At 46.5% G+C, this 17,144-nt stretch overlaps 1 protein-coding gene across 1 annotated transcript in view; it reads right to left on the reverse strand.

Moving 5' to 3' along the window:
• Positions 1 to 695: 695 nt before the first annotated feature.
• The window catches only part of DNAH8 (dynein axonemal heavy chain 8), a 13,985,216-nt gene continuing 13,968,767 nt past the window's right edge, over positions 696 to 17,144 (reverse strand). The window contains exon 93 of the mRNA XM_085610239.1: positions 696 to 1,019. Within this exon, the coding sequence (XP_085466365.1) occupies positions 732 to 1,019 (288 nt within the window). The 3' untranslated portion in view covers positions 696 to 731. The remainder of the gene's footprint in view (positions 1,020 to 17,144) is intronic.

Below are 17,144 nucleotides of genomic sequence, written 5' to 3' on the forward strand. Positions count from 1 at the left end.
CTGTGAGACAACTGACATGTCTGCTGGTTGGAGCTTGTTACGAACGGGAGGAGTGGTTGGGGTGGATGGGATTTGATTCGTTTTTAGATCTGGTGGGGTTGGTGTCTCTGGAGGCCTCACATATAAGGGCTGGCTGCAAGCGGGTGAGTAGAACTCAGAGTATCGCAATTACTGGTAAGTAACTAAGACAATATAGTTTCCAACTCGAAGTTCTTTGCATTTTATTGTTAATATGAACAAAATGTTCTCCCAGAGAGCTGTCTTTGTTCTGATGAGTAAATGTAAAAGCAAAGTAACAGTGTTGATGGCATCATGCTGATCTCTGTACGAGTGCCTTGCATTATTTTAATTTTAATGAAGGAGACATATTTAGTTGTTTACATTTTTATTGTCTGCCCTGCATTCTCAACAGTCAAAGAGTATTGGGCAGAATGCATTTTACATTAAAAGCATTTTCAGCAAAGGATTTTAGTAAAGTGTAATAAGAAACTGACAAACAGAATGTCTCACACATTGACTTTGGCCATTATAAGCACACGGTCATATAGGACAGCATAATCGAGCGCTGCTGTACAAACGAAGTGAAAAGGACACTGAAAAACTATCAACGAGCGCTGTGCTATACAAGGAAAATCACTGCACACATTCTATTACAAACAGGAATAGAATAACCTTCTGACACTAAGAAGCTAAAACAAAAGCCATGAGAGGTTTGTACAACTGGAAGAGGATCACTTGATGTCACAGAGCAGGGCCACCCCCCTCAGGATCCAGTGGTCTGGGGGCTGCACGGTTCTCAGCCAGAGAGGAGTAATGTAGGTTAAATCTGTCCTCCTCGGCTTCTTGTACACCGGGCATGTGTAGAGTTTCGGATCCTTTGGGCTCGTCGAGTTGATGGCAAATATGTGCACCACCGGGATCATGATGAACAGGACCTTGGCACTGGATTCTGTGAGTTTGGCGTTCCGTTTATCCCAGCCGGCTCCATCTATGTACAGTCCATAAACGTACACTCCTTCCTGCATGACAGAGCACAGGGGACATGCATAAGACATCGGTTTGTGACAATCTTCACTCATGTACCTGTATAGTATACAAAAACTGCTCTTCGACTTTCATTCGTTCATTCCAGCTAGGACAAAGACAGGCGCACATCCGAGGGACCAGTTATTCGTGCATTAATAAAGATCACTTTTGGAAATACCAGCACTGAAGGATGTGTTATTTACCAGGTGCTTTATCTCTCCCTTTTCTGAGCTGCTCACATATATAATAATATTTGTGCATCCTATTCATGTTTTTCCAGGCCACTATTCACCGAGGGGCATATTTACAAGGACTTTAGCTCCACTTTTTTGGCTTGAAAAGCCAAAAAAGCGGAGATAAAACTATCACCCTATTTACAAGAGGGTGATAACATGCATAATCACATGTTAGCACCCTTTTTCCCAATGCCTCCTTTTGCATCTCTAATGAGATGCAAAGTGGGCGTCCCTGGGCGTACCCCGGATGGACAACCTTGTAAATATCGCTGATGTCCTCATTGCGATATTTACAAGGCTGCCCCAGCATTTTAGCACACGTTAGTTTTTGGAGAAAACAGCTGTTTTCTCCAAAAACTAACGTCTGCTACAATGCAGACTTACCTATCCCTAACATTGAGGTGGATTATGCTGATACGACCCTGTGGGTCATATCAGGGCGATAACCTTGCTATCTCTAGAATTTTTATCGCCCTGGAGAAACACGTTGTTAATAACGCTCTACCAGGGTGATAAATTCCAGAGATAGCTTGCGATAATAAAATTATCGCTAAGCACGGCCAGCGATGATTATCGCTGCCCGTTGATAATATGCTCCCGGGTTTTACGTTAGCAGATGTGTAATAACTTCAGCACAACTCATTTTAAACCAGAAGCAAGCTCTTGTTACTCCTTCTTCAAAATTGGCGTGCCATTCGGAAGGAGACTTATTGTACCTGATAAATGACGACACCACGGGGTATGTTACTTACCGGTTGTGATAAATTGCACCGATTACGAGTTTCCAGGGAATAAGCAGGGGCGGCTCCTCCACTAGGGCAGAGGAGTGTTGCCCCACTGCTTCTCACAGTATGAGAAGCAGAAACATAAAATGGTAATAACTGTGTTATTACCATTTTATGTTTGGTTGCGGTCGGGCGGGTCTGCTCTGAGAGCAGGGCAGGAGAGGAGTGGCGTGCCTGCTCACTCCCAAGTGCGCAAAGACTGTTTGGTCGGCCCCCTGGTGCCGCTCAGACCAGTCATGCGCACTCTGCCCTTCTCCATGCAGGCTGCAATGCAGCCTAAATGGAGAAAATGGCCTCCCCAGAAGGAAGAGAAAGGGAATGGCACCATCAGTATTGAAAGCACTTGAAAAAAGTGAAAAGGAGATAACATGTTTCATGTGAACAAGAAAGGGCATACAAAAAAGCTACTTACCTTCACTAAGGATATGTCCAGTAGATACTCTATTTACCTGAAGATTACGCATCTCTTGAATAGATTACTGAGCAAAACCCACATCTGGCATGGAGGTCCTTGATGCATAGTTAATGACCATCCCTTTTCACCTCTGTATCCAAGCAACAGTGCTTGATGAAGGTACGGAGGGTTAAGCAAGTAGCTGTTCGGCCAATGTTACTAATGGAGACCCGTATAGCTAGATCAGAAGAGGAAAATGTGGCTCTTGCTATGTATGCTTTAATGCCCACCGGAGATTATTTTTGGGCTATGGCACAGCAGATCTCAATGCAGAAGATAGTCCTCTTGGGATAAGGTCAACATTTGTACTGCTTTCCTACTGTTTATATAGTTGATCAACAGCTGGTCATCAAACGAAAATCTTTGGTGAGGTAGAAGCTCACCACCTTATGAGAGATCCAGGCTGTGCAACTTCTACTCCTCCTTGGTTGGGTGAAAGGGCGGAGAAGATAGAAAGATGGCAGAGTTATGGATTGACCCACTTGGAAAGAAGTCACCACCTTTGAGAGGAAGTCAGCTCTTGTTCTGAGGACTAACTCGTTAGAGTAAAAGGGTTTGCACAGAAGCCTGATGCTTAGCGCTTACAACTTACTGACATGCCTGGAAGAAGTGATCACAATCAGAAAAATCATCTTGATAATTATGAGATGTAAAGAGCAACTGTCAAGGCATTCAGAAAATGGCCCTGTTTTGACCTGGCAAAAGAAACTTTTTTTTCCATGTCCAATCCTTCCTTTTTAAGCCACAACAGGCCAGACCCTGAACCGCCCGGAGAGCAGGGCTCAATGTATTTAAAAATCTGGGCAAGTACTTTTAAGTTTTTCATGTCCTGGTAATGTAAAACTCTTGCATTAGTTTTTCAATTCTGCTAGGCCTACTTCCCTCATAGGTTAACATTGGTGTTGGAGGCTCGCTTAGTATGTAGTGCACAATTAAAGGAGTGATGCACCTAGCACTAATCCAGGCAACCCTTATGGTGATTTTAGTGGTCTTTGATAACCTAATAGCTCTCAAATGGGTAGCTGTGGACAGAAGCCTTCAGTTGTATCTTGAAGGAGTGTTAAGCAGATTGTTTAACACATTTTATCATTAGGTACAAAAGAACCACAGAGAATTTATAAAAAATAAGTCTAAACAACACAATCACTATCACTTTGTATATTTCCTATCCGATATCAATAATACACATGAAAATACTTCAAAGAAATCAGATAAGTAGCACAAATATACACTGGTCGCTAGGGGGAGGCCAAACCATATACTAAATAAGTGGAAGGCGAACTGCAAAGGAGAACGGGACTTGGACCAAAAGATTTAGAAAAGCTTGGAGAACCAGGAACCACCTGAGGTAAGTACCCAGGAACCCAAAGGAGGCTGTGTGCAGAGTGGAAAGGCAGCCGTGTGTGCAAGTGGAAACACAGCAGCGTGATCAAAGGAAGTCATTGGAGAAGTCGTGGTTGCAGTTTTAAAGAAAAAGGACCCTTCCCAAAGGCCCTCGAAGAAACTCTTCGGTGGACAGAAGGTTGGAGAAGCACCCCACCAGTGGATGCCCCAGGCACCAGATTACCTGAACCAAGGAAGCCGGATGCAAAGGGGTGAAGTGACATCGGAACACCTCTCGTAGATAACAATGGACGAATTGGGAAGAAAGGCCTCTGGAGAAGTCTGTGAAGATGTCCGGTAGAATCCAAGGGTGGATTCTTGAAGAGGAGAGCCTGCAAGCAGAGGGGACAGAGTCTATGACACTCGGAGGTGACCAGGAGGCACAGAAAACACAATGCCCACACTTGGCAGGGAACTCAGAAGAGTTGATGAGGACCTTGTCGCTGCAGCTGTGGGGACCCTGTGATGCTGTGGAAGACCAGGAGCTATATACAAGTTGTACCATGTCGGATGTAAGTGTCACGGTGGTCAATGTCCGGCGGGAGCACCAATAGGCCTTGGTAGCCGCAACTGGCGTGGAAGATGAAAGGATGCAATCATTGGAACCAGCAAGGTCCAAGGAACTCACCGAGTTCAAGAGAGTCAGAGCAGGCTGAGCAAGTAGGGAAACCAACAAAGCAGAAGAAGAACCTTGAGAGGACCCACAGGTAGAAGGCACAAGTGTCGTAAGAGGACCGTAGGCAGCTCACCACAGATGGAGGCCCATGATGCAAGGGATGCAATGAGGACTGTGATCTTCAAGGGATGATGTGCTGGAGGCTGGAGATGCTTGTAGCCTTAATATCTCTGGAGTGCAGAGCCAAAAAGTCAATGTGGTACACAGGGGTTTGGTCCCAGTGGCTCCGACGAGGGATATTGTCCTCCAAGTTGCAGGGAAGACAGTTCAGGCCTCGGGGGAACCACAGAACCACCACCTGTGTTGCTGGGCCTCAGGAAGTCTGTGGGACGACAGAAGCAGCAGACCGGTCAGCTTCGATGCGGTGCCTGCAGATGCAGGGGAGCGACTTCTTCACTCCAAGGGTGATTACTTTGGATGTCCTTGATGCACACACGTCTTCTGGAGAACCCGAGTGAAGCACAGACATAGCAGTGGAAGAAAACTTGCAGAACAGCGAGACCAGGATCAGCAGGAGTCTTCCTTGAAGAAGTCTCGGTTCCTGGTGAAGTCCAGCGAAGTCCAAGTGCCCAGATGGCTGAAGAGTGTTTTGGTTTCAGAAGTGAGTCTTATTGCATGATAAATCTGAGGAGCCACCCACGGATGAGCCCTTAAATACCCAAGGAAAGGTTTAAATGACTCAAGGATCCTTCCCAGAGGAGGGGCTCTACAGAGGGGAGGATACTCCCCTGTCCTTTGTCTAGTTTTGCCCCAGAGTGGAAACCAAGGGTTCCTGAACTGGCTCAAACCGCAGAATGCAAGGCGGGTACCAAATGTCACCTTCAATGCATTAGCCCAATACACTAAGTCCAGTCTGGGAGGTGGTCACACCTCCCTGTGACAGGAAACCTATTGTTCTACCTTACCCTGCCCAAGCTCAGCTCAGCAGCAAGGGGGCAGAACATTGGCTGTGATCAGCAGCAGCACTAGATTGCTGGCAGACCCTGAAAGGCTGTAACCGGGAGTACAGGGGGCTCCTCTAAGGAGCTTCCCAAATACATGAGATCATGCCTCCAACACCGCCAATTGTGAAGGGACCAAAGCACTTACCAAATCCATTTTGGGAGAGAACACAACTGCTGGGATCCTAGTTAGCAGGATCCCAGCAAACTACAGTCAAAACATACTGACGCCAGGAAAAAGGTGGGGATAACCATAAAAGAAAGATCCTGCTTTCCTACAACTGGGTTACCTTATTACATTTTAATAAGTGATACCTTTCAATTGAGAGCAGGTGAACAGGTTTGGTGTCTACAGATTAGTATTTAAAAGCCATCTTTATTGTTAAAGTCAGATTTTTAATCACAATTCTGAAAATGCCACTTTTAGAAATGTTATCAAAAACAAAGGGGGGGTACCTGACTCCTTTGATACTTTCTGCTTTATCTCTTTGTAGCATCAATCAAACCAATGCCTATTTTGTTTGATTGGGTTATTTATTAAACCATCTAATTCTAGATTATTTTCATATATTTTTCATATTTTTTTAGCAAAATTCGAAAGTATGAAAAGAAGAGACACATAAATTTCAAATGAAATAAACAAATAGTACATTGAACAATTCATCAATTACATTCATGAACAAAACATTGAAATGTGCCATCACTTATATACAACAATGTTTTTTAAAAAGGCGGTTTTTTACACCATTTCATTTAACACACGGCAAACCTTGGGGCTTTCAATTAGACCAAAACTCAAGGAAATACCTAACAACTACTTTCTGCATATAGGTGGGGAATTACATTTTCAGTCCAAGTCCCTCAACAGCAAAAGTATAATTTTTGACAGTTCCTCAGTGTTTTAGAATATCAACGTGTTTCAAAGCACAGGCTTAAGGTACTGTGCCTATCATCAGGGCTTCTTACTTCTGGATATTTCATGAAATTCTGCGAAATAAATGATGCAAAAAACAGGTGTAGGTGAGTGTGTAACTAATCTACGTGACTTTATTAAAAAATAAATCTCCTGCTCTCCAACAGGATCTGGCACTTGCAGGACAAAGAATTACCTGATGAAACTTGGTTGAAACCATTAGTTCGCCTTCATCATGGCAACAAAGTTGCGAGTCTGTATCTACTTTGAATTCGGACAATGGGGCTTGTTGCTTAAACTGAAGTTAAAAGTCATCACATATTTATCTGTAACAACATCAAAAGTCGAGCGCCAGTGGTTACTTATTGCAGCTCACGTTGCATATCAACTGTTTATTTTTACTTTTAGAAGGATAAACATGTACCTTTGCAAATGCAGAAATATTGCACGCCTCGCGGACCTCAATTCAAACGCGTCCCGAATTCCTGAAAAATTATGTCAGTTACCAAACCGCTAGCTGCAGTACGAGCGGGTAATGCTTGATTTTGCAAGACTTACTTCCAAAAACTTGATTGAATCACTCCAGAATCATTTGACCAGCATGTTAGGTGAATGGGGGCATTTCACGTCAGAACATATAACGCGCGTAAAACTGCGTGGCCTCCTGGGGAATGTAGTTTAAACACAACCAACCAATGGCAATGTAAGCTGGGGGAGAACATTCTATCTCCACGACAGGTGCGTTCTGGGACTTGTGGTTTGGAAAGTGAAACATTATGCTCTAGACAGTTCTGTCATTCCGTTAAGGCCTGTAACTGCACTATTGTATTTTAATATAAGATAAGCCTCCTTTTGAATTAGAGCAGTGTCAATATCAATTAATCATTTTGTTGTGTTCAAAGCAAACAACACTGTCCACTTAAAATCCTTTTCACTATGGAATTTTTCAATAAAGTGTTCGACCATGGGTGCTGTTAATACTTTCTTTATTTATTCCGGAACGATGTTATGTAATAAGTTGGTTTATCTGCTGATTTTTCTTGACTATGTATAACTTCAGACAAGGACAAAGAACAGCATAAACCACGTTTTTGATTTTGCAATTTGAAAACTCTGAATGGCGCCGTCTGATGGCATTATGTACAAATTCAGATCACACACGGAGCAGTTTCCACATTTATGATGGCCCATGACAGGTTTAAGTTGACATTGCGAAAGAAGATCACCCTTGGGTTGTGTGAGAAAAATATCTGCCCTTACAATTTTTTGGCCAATACTCTGATTGTGCCAGTTCTTTAGTACAATTTGCTTGAATTTATTAGTATATGGGCCAAACGTTGTGATGCAAACCAGTCTTTCCAGTGGTGGTTTATCCCTCTTTTGTAGGAGTTCTTCACAGGGTGTGTACCAAGCTCTTTTTATTGCTTTTTTAGTAACCCCTCATGATCATTTGTTCACGAAAGATAGCTGCATGCTGTTCATAGTCAATTTTTCTTGAAAAATTCAATCCCCAAAAGCTGACCATACGGAAGGTTTTCCTTCAGACTCCTGGGGTGAGCACTCTTGTGGTGTAGGATGGTGGGCCAGGACAGAGAGGAAGGGATGCCTGACTCCTCGGGAGGATGGAAACCTCTAGAAGCTTTCTTTACTTCAAAATGGGCACTAGGTATAAATACTGGACCCTTAGAACGAACTCTTCAGTGTCATGTAGTTCCTAGGAATCCCCAGGACCTGCACGTTTTAGATGACTTAAACTGAGGGCTTGGTGTCCAACCACTTAACGGACACCCCTACAGCATATGTCAGCTGTTAGACCGGCTCTACAGTGCCACTACCACCCCCCTATATTCTACAGTGGTGTAGGTAGTTACTGGCAACCAATGAACATGATAAACCTGATTCCTCAGGGATCGTGGAAAACAGTACAGTACTTTTCGCTCAGTCACTCGTGCCTACTTATTCTCAGAAAATCCACAAGAGGGCAATCAGGACATTTTCAATAGTATTTATTGGTCCAGCAGTAGTCCTGTGTAAAACATATTTGCTGCGACAATCAGGAGACAGAAGCATACAAAAAAAATCGCAAGTGCTAATATGGTAAAGCGTATATACATTTCTACCATAATGCTTAAAAAATGAACATATACAGTTCAGATAAAATATTAGCATTTACATAATCTTATAATGCGCACCCTTAGAAATTTTGCCTAAATGTAACTAGCCTAGCTCTGTAGGTGTAGCATGTATATGCGTATATGTATGTATCTGGCCAAGAATCCCCTAGGGATGAACCAGCCCCCTCACTGATGGTTGAGAATGAAGGACCCTATCTCTACTTCGAGGACGACACCCAGCAAGGGATGTCAGACCAATGTGTGTCGAAGATTCAACATGCAGGACCCCGTATCAGCTTGGAAGAAATTCTCCTCTAATTTGCAGGGGAAATAAGGGTCTTATATACTAGAGTGGTCACTCCAGGTTTTCTTCTAGAATCGATGTTTTTAAAACAATCACGAATGCTTTGAAAACACTTATCAATGTTTTGAAAACAATCCTAAATGTTTTCCCAAACAAATGTGATCATGCACAGCTGGCTGTTGGCCAAGGATTAAAAAAAAGTAGTGATCCTTATACAGAGTAATTATGCCGTGCCTGAGAACATGTTTATGTACGTCAGGTACAGGGATTAGGATAGAATACTAAGCGCTTGGTGTCGAAGAGAAAGGAGCAAGCCACTAGGTAAAAGGTCACCTGTTTCAGAACCGTTATTGTCATGTGGATGGGACAATGTATGTAAAGGGGGTATACATGACAGGACTAGCCTAAAGGACATGACACCCACTCCTCATCAAAAGGTCAACAGGGTCAACTAAATATTAATAAGTCTCAAGCTATAAAAAGCGTAAAGATTATTTTAAACTTTAACTTGTTCTTTTAGTAGCTTCTTATCTTCGGTAATGATATATCTGCAAGAGACATATATCAGTTATAGATTCCTTACCTTAGAATTACCCCCAGGCGTCAGACTGGATACAGAGAATTTTTTCGTAGCAGTACCCCTGTGAGTCGGTATGTGGCATCGGTCGACTCCACGCTCGTTGTTGGCATTGTGATCGCCTCAATGGCATTGTGGTATCTACTTAGACACCGCCCCTGCGCGCTGACTTCAGTTCTTTTACACGACGTACCACACCAGAAGCGCAGAGCCATGCAAGACACTGACCACTGGTGCACAAAACTAGGGCCCTGAAAGGGTGTCACTTACCCTAGAAGACAGTTCGCAGAACGGGCGAGGATGGGTGGGGTGGTAAGGAATCTATAACTAATATATGTCTCTTACAGATATATCGTTTCCGAAGGTAAGTAACTTGTTCATCGGAAAGAGACTATTAGTTATAGATTCCTTACCTTAGAATACATACCCCAGCAATACCAACCCCGGAGGTGGGTCTGTGAACTAAGTTCCCACCAGGAAGTCCTGGAGAACTGAACGGCCAAAGAAGCCATCTCTCCGGACTTGAGTATCCAGGCAATAATGTTTGGTGAGTGTGTGCAGAGATGCCCACGTCGCTGCCTGGCAAATATCATGAAAGGGGACTCCACGTCCCAAAGCAGTAGTAGCTGCCGTCGCCCTGGTGGAATGGGCGAGCAGTCCTACTGGAGGCTCCTTTTTTGCCAAGGAATAGCAGATCTTAAAGCAAAGAACGACCCATTTTTGCACGGCCTGCCCTTGCTTGGCGCCTACATAGCCAACAAAGAGTTGATCGTCCACCCGGAATCGCTTTGTGCGGTCCAAATAAAAGGATAACGCACGTTTTGGATCCAGACGGTGGAGCCTTTCCTCCTCCGTGGAAGGATGCGGGGGCGGAAAGAAGGTGGGCAAGGTGATGGTCTGCCCTATATGGAAAGAGGTAACCACTGTGGGAAGAAAAGAAGGCCGAGTTCTGAGGACAACCTTGTCCAGATAAACAGCAATGAAAGGAGGCTTAGAAGAAAGAGCCTGAAGCTCACTCACTCTCCGAGCAGAGGTGATGGCAATCAGAAAGGCAGTCTTTAAAGTTAAAAGTCTGAGTGGACAATTTTGTAGTGACTCGAAAGGAGCACACATGTGACCAAGACCAAGTTCAAGTCCCACTGGGGCATTAGAAAAGGAACAGGAGGAAAGAGATGAGTGATGCCCTTCAGAAACCTATTTACAATTGGGGACATGAAAAGAGAAGGCTGATCAAGAAGGCGAAGGAAGGCCAAAGAAAGAAGGAATCGGAGAACCTCTGAAAGAGGGGCAGAAAGGGGAACCACAGCCTTTGCTGTGCACCATGCAACAAATTTCTTCCATCTGCAGGCGTATACCGTTTTAGTGGAGGGACGCCTGGCTGCTAAGATAACATTACAGACTTCGAGAGGAAGGTCAAAAGCAGTCAACTGTCGCCGCTCAATCTTCACGCAAGGAGGTGGTTCAGGTGGAGGACCGTCCCCTGTTGCTGCGACAGAAGATCCTCCCAAAGAGGCAGTCTGATCGGAGGATCGATGGCCATGGTCAAGAGCTCAGGACTCTTCGTGCCCAATCCGGACCCACAAGAATGACTTGGGCCCGGTCACGCTTGATCTTTTTAAGCACTCTGGGCAGAAGTGGTATAGGCGGAAAGTTGTATAGAAGACCACAACTCCACTCATGACAAAAAGTGTCGCAGAGCGAGTGCCGCCTTGGAAATTCCAAAGCGCAGAATTGCTGACATTGCGCGTTCTCTTAGGTGGATAACAGATATAACTAAGGCTCTCGCCACTGCTGAAAAAGACAGTGCACCACCTCCGAGTGAAGACACCATTCGCGATCCATCATGACCCTGCAGCTGAGTTTGTCCACCCAGGAGTTCAGGGAACATGCCAGGTGTTGAACCACCAGGGATATGCCCTGATTTTCCAGCCATGTCCAAAGGAGAAGAGCCACTTGACATAGGGTCCACCACCCCACCCAGCCCTGTTTGTTGCAGTACCACATGGCGTTGGTGTTGTCGGTGAACACCTACACTACTCTCCCCTTGACAAAGGGAAGGAATGCCTTCAGTGCAAGACAAATCGCCAGAAGCTCCAGAATGTTGATGTGGAGCTCGGACTCCACCGGAAACCAGAGACCTCTGATCTCTGCCTCTCCCATGTGGCCGCCCCATCTCAAAAGTGACGCATCTGTCACCACCGTGAACTCTGGTTGGGGAAGGGAGAGGGATCTGCCGTTGACCCAATTCTGGTTTGTGAGCCACCACTGCAATTGAAGTGCAGTGCCCTCCAAGATGTGGATAAAATCGGCGAGATTCCCCTGATGCTGTGCCCACTGGAACTTCAGGTCCCACTGCAGAGCCCGCATATGCCAACTGACATGATCCACCAGCAGGATGCAGAAGGCCATGAGGCCCAGTAGCCTCAGGGTATTCTCACCGAAACCCGGGATAGAGGCTGAAACATCAGAATGATAGCCCGAATAACCCAGACTTGCTGCTCGGGAGGATAAGCCCGAAACTGCGCTGTATCTAGAACCGCTCAGATGAAAAGGAGCTTCTGAGAGGGAATCAGGTGCAACTTTGGCACGTTTATAGTGAACCCCAGCGAATGCAGAAGGTCCGCCGTAGTCTGTAGGTGGGAGACGGCAGCCTGGGGTGAGCCTGCCTTCAACAGCCAGTCGTTAAGATAGGGGAAGACTGGAACCCCTGATTCGCGCAGATGAGTTGCGACCACCGCCGTCACTTTCGTGAACACCTGAGGGGCGCTGGTAAGGCCAAAGGGGAGCACGGTAAACTGTAAGTGCTCGTGCCCTACTGTGAACCGTAGGTAACGCATGTGGGCCAGCAGGACGGAGATGTGGAAATAGGAGTCCTGCAAAACCAACATCACCATCCAGTCTCCAGGGTCGAGGGCAGACAAGACCTGAACTAACATCAGCATTTTTAACTTCTTCTTCCGGAGGAAGCAGTTGAAGTCCCTGAGGTCCAAGATAGGAAGCAGGCCTTTGTACTTCTTGGGAACCAGAAAGTAGTGGGAGTAGCAACCACAACCTACTTCTGGGGCAGGGACTCGCTCGATAGCTCCCTTGGCCAAGAGGGTTCATAACTTCCTGATGGAGAAGGGCCAGATGATCCTCTGACATGCGATGGAATGTTGGTGGCATGTATGGAGGGGTAGTCTCGAAGGGGAGGGAGTAACCCCTTCGGACTCTCTGCAAAACCCACCTGTCCGACGTGATGTTTTGCCAGCGGGGGAGGTGATGACTGATCCCACCGCCCACTGGCAACTGGTGGCCCTGAAAGGTCGGACTAGGAAGGTTTGGAGGCTGCTGCAGAGGGCGCACTGGTGGACTGGCCTGCCCGCTGGCCCCCAGACCCACGGCATTGGGTCCCACGTCCCCGGCCTTGCAGAGGCTGGGCACCTTGCGCAGACCTGTGGCTCTGGGTGGAACGTGGTGGGGCACCCCTTCCGTAGCCATGAAAGGGGCGAAAAGCAGACTGCGCAGGACAAGAGGTGGTAGCGATGCCCAAGGATTTGATCGTAGCTCTAGAATCCGTGAAGCGCTCGAGTGCGCGATCTGCCTTGTCGCCAAACAGGCCAAGAGACATGCGGTATTCACCGACCGCAGTCCTAAGCTGGTGGAATAAAACATCTTCTTCCCAAGATTGTCCAGCATCTTGGAATCCCTATCTGGGGGAGCAGTAGGGAATGCGCCTTTGGACATTGAGGCTTGTACTACCAAGCTCTCAGGGGTAGGGTGTTGGGAGAGGAAAATGGGGTCACCCTGGGCAAAGCAGTAGCATCGGGCAATTATCCTATCCACAGGAGCCCCTGTGCTGCGCTTGGACCAGGTGTCCAGAAGGATGTCTGTAAGGGCCTCATTGAACGGCAACAAGGGCTCCGAAGAGGCTGCTGCCAGGTGAAGCACCTCAGTCAGGAGATTAGTCCTGACTGCCACCATAGGAAGCTCAAGGCCCAAGGGCTCAGCTGCCCTACACAACACCACAGCATAGGAGGCTCCCTCCTCCATAGCCACAGTAGGGGGATAAAGCATACCAAAGTCTGGGGATGTATCCAGACCACTGGCCTCACCCAGTTCCTCTCTCCCATCTGGCTCTTCTAGCTTGTCTGCTAGAGGGTCAACAGACCCCTCCCAGTCCTCCTCACCCTATTCTGGCTGCCACTCAGGAGATAAGGAATGCCAGGATAGAACAGTGGTATAAAAGTACGGCTCAACGCCGGTCTGGCTCTGTGTCCATGCCGAGGGTTGGACGGGCTCACAACTGGCATCGAAGGCGTGGAAGCGCCGCCGGGGAAGGTGGTGTGAGATCGACCGGCGCCGATCCGGATCCAGGCCTGGATCCTTGGGGGACCTGCGGTGCTGGGTCAGAGCCGCCGGCATCGAAGTCCTAGACCCCCCAGCGGAGCCCAAAGGCGCACCAGCAGAGTCAGGCTGTCAAAAAATAGAGTTGAAGGCTTCATAGAATGTACGAATTTGGACAGGGGTCGCTCAGGCTCCTGGGAAGGAAGGGAAGGGAGGAGCCCACATAACAGGCTCCGCGGGTGGAGCTGGAGGACGATGACCGTCCGCATCTCACGTCGAGTCAGCTGACGGACGGGGAGAAGGCGAAGACCAACAGTGCTTCTTCGCCTTCTTCTTGTGCTTCGACTTACCCGAAGACGAAGACGAAGATTTCGATGGGAGTGGTGGTGACTCTGCGACTGGTCCCGTGACCTCCCTCTCGACCATCACCTTGAGTGGCATGGAGCTGACTGCCGGGCCTCGATAAGCTTTCGGGACCGCTCCCGCAAAGACTTCGGAGCCATGGCCCGACAGTCAGAGCACGACTTTGGGTCATGGTTGTGCTCCAGACACCAGAGGCACAAGAGGTGTGGATCTGTAACCGACATCAACTTGTGATAGGAGTTACAAGGTTTGAAGTCTGTCCATCGATGTGACATCCCTGCGTGCATCAGGAGTTGAACGACTCAAAAAGATGTCAACAAAACATCGAAAAAGAGTAGTCAAAAAGTGACTAGAGGTATCGCTCTCTCCAGATCCGCGCTGGCTGGTGCGGAAAAAGAAAGAACTGACGTCAGCGTGCAGGGATGGCATCTAAGTACATACCATGACGTCATACTGGCAATCACGACGCCGCCGACGAACACGGAGTCGACCGACGCCACATACCGACACGCCGGGGTACTGCTACGAAAAAATTCTCTGGATCCAGTCTGACACCTGGGGTTATTCTAAGGTAAGGAATCTATAACTAATAGTCTCTTTCAGGTACATTTATTTAAAAAGTCTGGGAAAATGTCCTTAAAACTATTTAATCTAAAAAGCGTTCGAAAGGTCCTCTAAACTTGTATATGTTGTTATTATTTAACTGAGCACCTTGAAAGCCATGAAGCTCAGTTAGAGCAGAGTGGAACAAATAATAAAACTAAGTCAGATTCGAACTTCAACTTACTAAATGTTTAAAAAGTTGCCAAATAGTTCCCAGCACAGGAGAGGCCAGATTGTTAATGAACACTGCGCTGAAACGCAACATCACTGAACATCGTATCTACAGTCGGCAATCCCTCCAGCACTTCCAATACCATGTCGAGTGAGCAAAGACGTTCATCTTTGGTTCCCACAGCAGCCGCCGGGTAAGAATTAGATGCCTGCACGCCTGATACCGATGCCTGTACTTCTGGAGCAGAGCCGATATCCCTTCCAACAGGAGCGGAAGCATCCCTTGGAGGCTCTAGAAATGCCTTCATCAACATGCGTCAATACGCTATGGACAACTGTGCACATGGGCCTGCAAGGGTGCCAGGAGCACTTCTATGTCCAGCGGAGCAACCGATGGAAGTGTCAGACACAGGTCCAACACGCAGCCGAATCTGCAGAAGAGGCAATGGAACACAGGCAGGACACAGTCTAGCCAGACGGGTCTGAAAGACAGGAACCAATGCTCACTCAGCTCTCGAAGCCAAGGCGTACCCAGGTAGAACACCATAGGCTCACGACAATATCTTTCCAGCAGTGTTGTCTCCATGTCTTGAGACGTCCCTTGCAAAGCAATAGAATTAAAATCAGGATGCCGCTACTGATGTCAGGACCAAAGGAAGCCCTACAAAAACACTTCCAAGTACGGAGTGTATGAAAGCTGGAATTACTACAAAGATGGCCTGAAAGGTAGTTAAGAGACCTAATCCAAGTTGCTTAAATTAGTGTACTATCTCACTTGTAACACACATGTTAAATATATGATGAACCATTTCTCCGAAATGGATCGGGAAATTCATACAGACCAGGGCCTGTATCTCTGCGGAAGACTTTGCAATCTGGAGATCAAAAGTCTCTTGGGCTGAAGTTAAGGCCACCTTTTGTTGAAACTACATGGCTATCGGTCTGCTAAGAGAATCAAACCTAATACTGGAAACATTCAATGAAGGCCACAGTGGTGCCTCCCTAACTGTGCGAGCTGGGGGAAACAATACTTGCTTACAGCAAACAACCCTGCAGTTTACTGTGACTATATATTCGATGCTTGGCGCCATCCTGCAACACCCTTGATCATTCAGCATTAAATAACTCCCAACGGTAGTGACCCTGGACTTCTTCATGGCTGGAAGTGATACAAAACAAACTCACTCTACATTAATGTCAGAAACGTCACGTGCATAACACGGATATGTACAAGGCCATACACGAAAGATTAGGTGACAATCGTGCGTTGATATGTTACAGTACAGAGGACATGGCAGACGTTGTCACCACGTGGGGAAACCTTCATTGCATTGGTGGGTGGTGTGAGTGGAAATTGCCAAGTGAGTGGCATGAGAGAAAGCAGAAGAAAGAAAATGCAACGTGTGTTTGCGTCGCACTGCTGGTATCGTGGGAGCATGCATATATAATGTGTGCCTGCTAGTGCCTACATATCAGGCCGCTAGTATAAAAATCAATCTGACCGTGGAAACAGGACTGAATAGTTTCGAGTCCAGAAAGTGGGAGGAACATGCAAAGGAAGCTCAATAAGGATGTTCATAAGTGTATTTGAATTAGCCGTAAGTGCCTCTTCCCATTGTTTGAGGAGCTCCTCTTTTAGGTCATCGTAGGTGGGGAATATCTGAGATTTCAGACCTCTTGGTACTCTATTGAGTCTCAGATATTGTTTTAGGGTAGCCCCATCCCACCACTTGGAATTTTCATTTTTCTTAAGTCTTTCAAGCCTCAGAAATTTGTCTCTGAGGCCTTCCTTTCTTTGAAGGTTCCCACTATTGTACGAAACATATGTTGGCTGGACCCTGTGTTTACCCATTGTATTAAAACATGAAGCACATCGTACAAGATTTTATTTTCCTGCATCTTTTTCATGTTTACTCATTTGAACTTTCACTTAACACTGTAGCGTGTGCATAGGCATTGTTTGCATTTGTCAGGCATTTGTCAGGGCCTCGGTTCGCTTTTAGGGAGTTTTAGTGGTTTTCCCTCACCTTGTGCACCGCGAAGATTTTTGAATTGTTTACTCAAACGACACTCAGCGCGTACCATAAAATTTCCTGTGTTTAGTAAACTGCCACCTGTGCTATATTAAATAACTCTCATTTGAGAGCAATTAAAAAACCGGATGAATCACGGCAGCTGGGGAGCCTTTCAAGTAGAAAGATAGGTTTGCTTTTGACGCATTACACGCTCCATGAAACAACACTTCTTTGCACACTAAAGACCCACTTAAAGA

Source organism: Triturus cristatus, chromosome 6 (assembly GCF_964204655.1).
Source record: "Triturus cristatus chromosome 6, aTriCri1.1, whole genome shotgun sequence".
Lineage (NCBI taxonomy): Eukaryota > Metazoa > Chordata > Amphibia > Caudata > Salamandridae > Triturus > Triturus cristatus.